The 7,487-nt window shown below is 50.9% G+C and overlaps 1 protein-coding gene across 2 annotated transcripts in view; it reads left to right on the top strand.

Annotated features, from left to right (window-relative positions):
• Positions 1-273: 273 nt before the first annotated feature.
• IMPA2 (inositol monophosphatase 2) overlaps positions 274-7,487 on the top strand; it is a 49,427-nt gene continuing 42,213 nt past the window's right edge. Inside the window, exon 1 of one of the 2 annotated variants that reach the window (XM_050767402.1) lies at positions 274-616. In XM_050767402.1, the coding sequence (XP_050623359.1) occupies positions 521-616 (96 nt within the window). In that variant the 5' untranslated portion in view covers positions 274-520. Of the gene's footprint in view, positions 617-5,620; positions 6,095-7,487 lie in introns of those variants that run through there. The other variant, XM_050767403.1, reaches the window with a different exon arrangement.

Genomic DNA, 7,487 nt, shown 5'->3' with positions numbered 1-7,487 from the left:
GGGGGGCGGAGCTTGGCACTGATTTGTGTTCAACGCTAGCCCGAGGGGCGGGGCCAGGTGTGGGGCGCAGAGGGGAGCGGGAGGGGCGGTGCAGGACGGGGCGGGGCACGGCGCGGGGCGAGGCCAGAAGCGGCAACGGGTGCGGGGCGGGGCCGGGAGCGCCAAGGGGCGGGGAAGAGAGGGGCGGGGCCGGGCTCTGCGTGGGGCGGGGCGGGCAGTGCAGAGCGGGGCCGGGCGCGGGAGCGGGGAGCGGGGCGGGGAGCGGGGCAGGGAGCTGGGCCTGGCTCGGCACGGGGCGGGGCGGGGCGGAGGGCGGGGAGCGGAAAGGAGGACGCGCGGCTCCCGCGGCCCGCTGGCTGCCCTTCCCGCCAGCGCAGGTGTGGGACGGGCGGCGGACTAGGCGCAGAGCTGCGGGAGCAGGCAGAGGGAGTCTGGAGCCTGGCGGCGGGACGGCGGGATCCGGTGGGAGCCGGAGTCCCGCCGAGGGGGGCTGGAGGTGGAGGGGCCCGGCGAGGCCGCGATGAAGCCGAGCGGCGAGGACCAGGCGGCGCCGGCGGCCGGCCCCTGGGAGGAGTGCTTCCAGGCGGCTGTGCAGCTGGCGCTGCGGGCGGGACAGGTGAGCGCCGCGGCTCGGCTCGGAACTCCGGGCGGAGCAGAAGCGCGTGGGCCTTGGGAGCCGCCTGGAGTGGCGGGGTCCTGGCGCGCAGCCGGCGGGCACCCGGAGTCCGCACCCGAGGGCGCGGGGAGCGGCGCGGTGAAAGGAGCCTTTGTGCTGGTGTCCTGGACACACCTCCCGCGCCCTTCTCCAGCCCCCGGAGCCCTGGCGGCGAGCCCCTCTGCTTTGGAGTTGAGCCGCTAACGTGACCTTTGCGTTTGAGTGAGTGGTCAGGATGTAGAAATCTCTCCAGGGCTAGCGTCCAGGGCTGTTGATTTTTAAGGACCTATGAATGGATTCAGCTCGCGGGAGGCAGCCCGGGGTAAGCCCCAGCCGCGTGGGGATCTGATCTGGCTGGGCTGCCGTTTGATTGTCCTGGCTGCAGCATCCTCAACCCAAACTTACTCTGACCCACACCTTGAAAGTGGCTCCACTCCACGACGGGCACGGACTCAAGAGTTCAGGAGGAACTTGTTACACTGCCCGGAAGGATGAAAACCGAGCCGCAGAGCTACCGAAAACCAGCGAGCAGGGTTTAAAATGGAGTTGCAGTTCCTCTCTTTTTGATTTTTGTGATTGTTCCTTCCACTTTCCTCAGTACCTTCAGCAGTGCCTGACACACCGTCAGTACTGGTAGGCAAGCGAGTGTTGGTTCTCCCAGGACTGTAAGATGGCTTACTCCATGTTTGCCTCTTAGGAGGTGATTGTGGGCCGGGCGCGGTGGCTCACGCCTGTAATCCCAGCACTTTGGGAGGCCCAGGTGGGTGGATCACCTAAGGTCAGGAGTTTGAGACCAGCCTGACCAACATGGTGAAACCCCGTCTCTCCTGAAAATACAAAATTAGCTGGGCATGGTGGCGCGCTCCTTAGTCCTAGCTATTTGGGAGGCTGAGGCAGGAGAATCACTTGATCCTGGGAGGTGGAGGTTGCAGTGAGCTGAGATCGCGCCATTGCACACCAGCCTGGGCAACAATAGCGAAACTCCGTCTCAAAAAAAGAAAAAAAAGTGATTATTTTCGGAGATTTGAGAGACAGGAGGTGTGCTGTGGGCAGATTGGCCTTTTATATTCAAAGAGCATTTTTTTTTCTTTTGAGGTCTGACAGTCCGAAAATGCTCTACCAGTTTCCCTAGATGGTAAAATCGGACTGTTACCAATCTTAAATTTGAAGTGAGTCGTCATAAAGTGGATAATGCTTTACCTTGGTGCAAATCCTCTAATCCTGTTTAAAAATTAATCTGCAATACTAAGTAGACACATTTTTTGTTGAAGGGTCTTCCTTCCCTTTGTGGTTTTAAGGACCCAAGCCTCAGACTGTAAAGAATGAATGAATTTAAAAGAGTGTTGTGAAACTCCATCCTTTGACCTTTTCCTCCTGTAAGGAGGACCCTAAACCTTCCTGCAAGGCCGATGAAGCTTGTAGCTTCAGTGCACGCGTTCTTCCTGGAAAGTAGGTCTGCTATGTGCGTGAACACGGGTCTCCTCCTTCCAGCTTTCCTTCCAGAGCAAGCATCAGCCAGATATTTAGGAACTTTTAGGTTCCTAAAAGTTCTTCCTTGAGGCAGTGAAAAGCCAGCTTAGGATTCAGACATTGCTGTGTAAACCCTGGCGAGCTAAGTTAGGAGTTTCTGTGGTTTTCAAATTTAGATCCTTGAAGAAACAGAAGGTGTTAAAATTTTATGTTATTATTTAACAAATGTGCGTAAGGAGCTTGCAATAGAGCAGGAACAGTTCTAAGGCTCCTGTGACTTTTAACTTGAGATATTTTATGTCTTTGCAACTTGCCAACAACAAAAAAGCCTTTTTTAAACGTGGGAGAGGGTTGAAATAAAGATGCTGCCATTAGGAGTCTGGTCAGGAAACCCGGGCCGCCGGGGCTCCCCCTCAGGCATTATGCTGATGCTTCCTGCCTGCAGGGCAGTGCTGAGGGAATGGCCTGAAGGTCTGCCCCTGGGACAAACAGAAGCCACACAAGGTCTTCGGAACCTGTGTAAAGAGGGACAGATTGTCTTCTAATGCAATCGGGTGCTGACTGGAGAAAACATATCCTTTAGCCAGATGGCCTGGTTCGGGGCGTAAAAAGGTCGTGAGTGGTGATCCTTTTGGAGTTCTCCTTAGTGAAGAGCATGTTGGCAAAGTCTCAGTGGCCCCAGATACCCACCCTTCACCAGCACCCAGCATTCTACCGCTCTGTTGTTCGCTGCTCTCAGCTGCCCCTGAGATGGAGTCTGGGTTCTAGATGCTGAAAGGTTAGGGAGCCGAGGGAGAGACCTTCCAAGAGATAAAGGTGCACTGTCCTTTCCGTCTTAGACACTGGTTCCGCTCAAGGCGGCCCTGGAGAAGCTGCTTCCATTTCCCCTCGGCCCCAATCCTGGCAGGCTTCCCTGTTCCAGGCTCCTGATTTCCTCACCTGCCCCTCCATGCTTCTGTGCCACTCTTCCTTCAGTGACGCTGGGGATCATCCCTGCCCTCCTAGTTCCAGCTGCCCACACTGTGATGGGAGCCTCCTCCCTGGCTGTTGGGCTTTTGGGTGGGGAGTGACCACAGCCCCACCCCAACTGCAGATGACAGTATTCACTGATGTGGATGGTTGTCATCTTTTATGTGATGTGAGAACAGAAGTATTGTAGACAGCTCTGCCTTTCAAATCCCCCCGCGGGGTTGAGCCAGCTTTTGTTGGGCCAGAAACTTAGACAATTTAGGGGGCCTTCTTTAAGAAAATACAAGATTTGCCAGGCGTGGTGGCTCACGCCTGTAACCTCAGCACTTTGGGAGGCCGAGGCGTGTGGATCACCTGAGGTCGGGAGTTTGAGACCAGTCTGGCCAACATGGTGAAACCCGGTCTCTACTAAAATTACGAAAATCAGTCAGGCGTGGTGGTACGCGCTTGTAATCCCTGCTACTAAGGAGGCTGAGGCAGGAGAATCCCTAGAATCTGGGATGCGGAAGATGCAGTGAGCCTAGATTGTGCCACTGCACTCCAACCTGGGTGATAAGAGCGAAACTGTTTCAAAAAAAAAAGTACAAAATTACAAAATCAAGCTTAGATATAAAAGTTATTTAAGAACCATCACATCTATAAATTTTTAAGATGCTGAGAAATACTGCAAATATCACAAAATATACAAAAACAACAATTCTTTCATCGCTTCTCATATTTCTGTAATACTTTTTGCCTTTTTTCTGGCTTCGTCCTGTTTTAATCTTTTGAATGGCAATGATTTTGTAATATTTTATATGGGGAGAATAGAAAGATAAATTCAGTGTTTCCTGTTGCTTGGCTGATTGAAATTTATTACTGATAATTTAGAAAATTTAGGCTTCAAACTTGTTACTGGTAACAATTGGCCATATAAATTTTTAGGATGCCATCAAATTGAAAACCTTCTATAAATTTTTTAATACATTAGTTGTAAGTGAGTCTGTTTTTCACAGACTCGCTTCTGCCTCTGTGCAGTTGAAATCTGGTTTATTTCTGTGATCCACACATTTCCAGTGCCGGTGCCTGTGTCCACCTCACATGCTCCTCTGGTCCTGTATGTTTTTGTCACCATGCCAGGTCGGTTGGCGTGATGGACAGGGGAGTATGTCTGGAAGTCCTTTCTATACTGGATGGCTCTCAGTAACTTACAGAGAAATTGACTGCAAACCCTATTGAAGCAGTTAGTGCATCTACTCAGCTTACCTTTAGCCCACACTGGCTGTATCCACGCCAGTGCCACCTATGCAAAGTCTGATGGAGGGACAGTTCAAGTGGAAAGGCACAAAGTTAGATCTACAGTCAAAACAGCTGACTTTTGCCCATTAGAAAAGGGGTTTGTATACGGCTTTGTGAACACTTTGTTGGGGTCCCTTGCAGGCAAGTGGGGGCCTTGACGCTTAAGGGTCATTAGCTTCACAGGAAATTCATCTCTGTTTACATGTAACAAAATCTCAGGACAAAGCAGAAAAAGAAAAACCCAGCACTGCGCCTCAGGACTGCAGACTTCCCCCTTCTCTAGTTGGCCTTGCACACCCTTGCAGGTTGTGCTTCCGGAGGCCTGACCTTGCAAAGTGGGCCTGTTGTCCCCATGTCCGGCCAGATCTGGTTGCTCTGCTTGGTGTTTGCAAAACACACGTTGCATTTTCTTGCCTTTCTTCTGGCCTGTGGAGGATGGAAACCATTCCCTGTCTCCAGAGCCCGGCTCCGGAGCCCCTTCCTTCACAGATCGCTTCTCAGGTGACCTTCCCTGTCTTTCCTGTGCCCCACGTGGTCCTGCTGAGCTGGCAGTCCTCACAACTTTATTTATCCTTGCCCGGTGGTGTACCCTCCACACAGTGGGTCCTTGGAATGTGAATATTCTTCTGTCTACCTCTGGCTCCTCAGGGCAGAAGGCACATTGGTGGGCCCTGGACCCGTGTCCCTACTTGTCCATCTGGCTTTACCAACACAGTGTTGTTTTGATTGTGATTTTCCTTTTTGCTGGTTATTCATACCGGGAATTTCATGAGTGAAGTAACACGGAGAGCACATGATGAAGAACAGCAGCACCCGGCCCGCGTTCCCCACCCCTTGTCCTGTGTCCAGAGTCCCTGTTTTCCATTTTCTGAGAGTTACACCCATTTTTTTTTTTTTTTTTTTCTGTTTTGGAGACGGAGTCTTGCTCTGTCACCTAGGCTGGAGTGCAGTGGCCGGATCTCAGCTCACTGCAAGCTCCGCCTCCCGGGTTTACGTCATTCTCCTGCCTCAGCCTCCCGAGTAGCTGGGACTACAGGCGCCCGTCACCTCGCCTGGCTAGTTTTTGTATTTTTTAGTAGAGACGGGGTTTCACCGTGTTAGCCAGGATGGTCTCGATCTCCTGACCTCGTGATCTGCCCGTCTCGGCCTCCCAAAGTGCTGGGATTATAGGCTTGAGCCACCGTGCCCGGCCAAGTTACACCCATTTCTAAGTAATATGCTTCTGTCATGCTTTCTTGAGTTGTTCATTGTTGATAGAATTATTCAGTGTGATGCCGTGTAGCTGCCCTGTCCGTGTGGTTCCATAGGTGTCCATGTTCGGATGGCCATGCAAATGTAACTCATGGTTCAGCCCAGCAGTGTATTCCTTTCTTTCTAATGCAACTTGTATTTTCCTTAAAGAAAATTTTGTTTTGCTTTGCATTTGTCTAGTTTTCTGTGTACCTATTGTGAGCCATCTATCTTCCCAGCAGAATTTCTTACGATCTCCTTGATGTGGTCACACTCCTTGGGTCACTGCTCTGGAGCAGTGCTTCTCCAGCTTTGGCTGTGTTGGAAGTCCAAGAGGGCTCATTAAGGCAAATTGAGTCCCACCGCAGGGTTTCTCATTCACTAGGTCTGGAGTGGGCACCAGAATGCGCATTTCTAACATTTCCAACTGACACTGAGGCTGCCAGTCTGGAGTGGTACTATGGGAACTTCTGCTGCATGGTATTTTATTATGTGAGTACATCACTATTCATTCAACTGTTTTATTCGTTTGTTATTTAGTTTTGTTTATTTATTTTTTGAGATGACATCTAGCTCTCTTGCTCAGGCTGGTGTGCAGTGGCATGATCTTGGCTCACCAAAAACCTCTGCCTCCCGGGTTCAACCGATTCTCCTGCCATAGCCTCCTGAATAGCTGGGTCTACAGGCATGCGCCACCACACCTGGCTAATTTTTGTATTTTTGGTAGAGACAGAGTTTCACCATATTGGCCAGGCTGATCTAGAACTCCTGACCTCAAATGATCCACCCGCCTTGGCCTCCTAAAGTGCTGGGATTACAGGCACGAGCTACTGTGCCCGGCCTCATTCAACTCTTGAGCAAACTGGATAATGTCCAGTTTGGAGTTAATACGGATAATGTTGCTGTGAACTTTCTTGCACGTGTCTTTTGATGATGTGTGTATGCATTTCTGTTGGGGATTTATTAATAGTAGGAGTAGAATTGCTGTGTCATTGGGAATGTAAATTCTGCCAAGTAGTTCTTTAAAGAGGATGTACCAAGTTACACTCCATCCAGCAGTGTGTGAGGGTTCCCATTTCCCCACGTCTTCCATAACATGTGGTATGGTCTTTTATATTGTAGCCATTCTGATGGGCTTGAGGTGATATTTTATTGTGATTTTAATTTGCATTTCTTAGATAATTAATGAACTTAGATGCACATGTTTATTGGCTTTTTTTTTTTTTGAGACAGTCTCACTGTGTCACCCAGGCTGTAGTGCAGTGGCACGATGTTAGCTCACTGCAGCCTCTGCCTCCCAGGCTCGAGCAATTCTCCTGCCTCAGCCTCCCGAGTAGCTGGGGTTACAGGCATGCGCCACCATGCCTGGCTAACTTTTGTATTTTTAGTCGAGACGGGGTTTCACCATGTTGGCCAGGCCGGTCTCGAACTCCTGACCTCAGGTGATCACCTGCCTTGGCCTCCCAAAGTGCTGGGATTATAGGCGTGAGCCACTGTGCCCAGCCGTTTACTGGCTTCTTTGATATTATTTAAAATCATGCTTTTAAATAATGGTAATAAAGCATTAAAATGATGGTAATAAAGCATTGATTATAAACTTATTCATCCACCAAAGAATCATTGAACAACTCAGGAAAGGACTTTAGCCTTTTTACTCTTGAGTGTGAGGGGAGGTTTGGGGCAGAGTCTTGCGTGGGGCTTTACAGGACTGTATATAGGGGACCACCCTGGCTGCTGCATGTGGTCAGTGTGGGACACTAGCGGGACCAGAGTCAGGTGTCTGATAGGAAGCCACGTGAGAAATGAGTGTGGATTTGACTGGGGTGCAGCGAAGAAGGTGGTGAAAAAGATGTGCTTTGAAGGCTTAGGTGACTGGATTTGCCTC

Source organism: Macaca thibetana, chromosome 18 (assembly GCF_024542745.1).
Source record: "Macaca thibetana thibetana isolate TM-01 chromosome 18, ASM2454274v1, whole genome shotgun sequence".
Classification (NCBI taxonomy): Eukaryota; Metazoa; Chordata; class Mammalia; order Primates; family Cercopithecidae; genus Macaca; species Macaca thibetana.
This window is presented reverse-complemented; position numbering and strand designations above follow the sequence as displayed.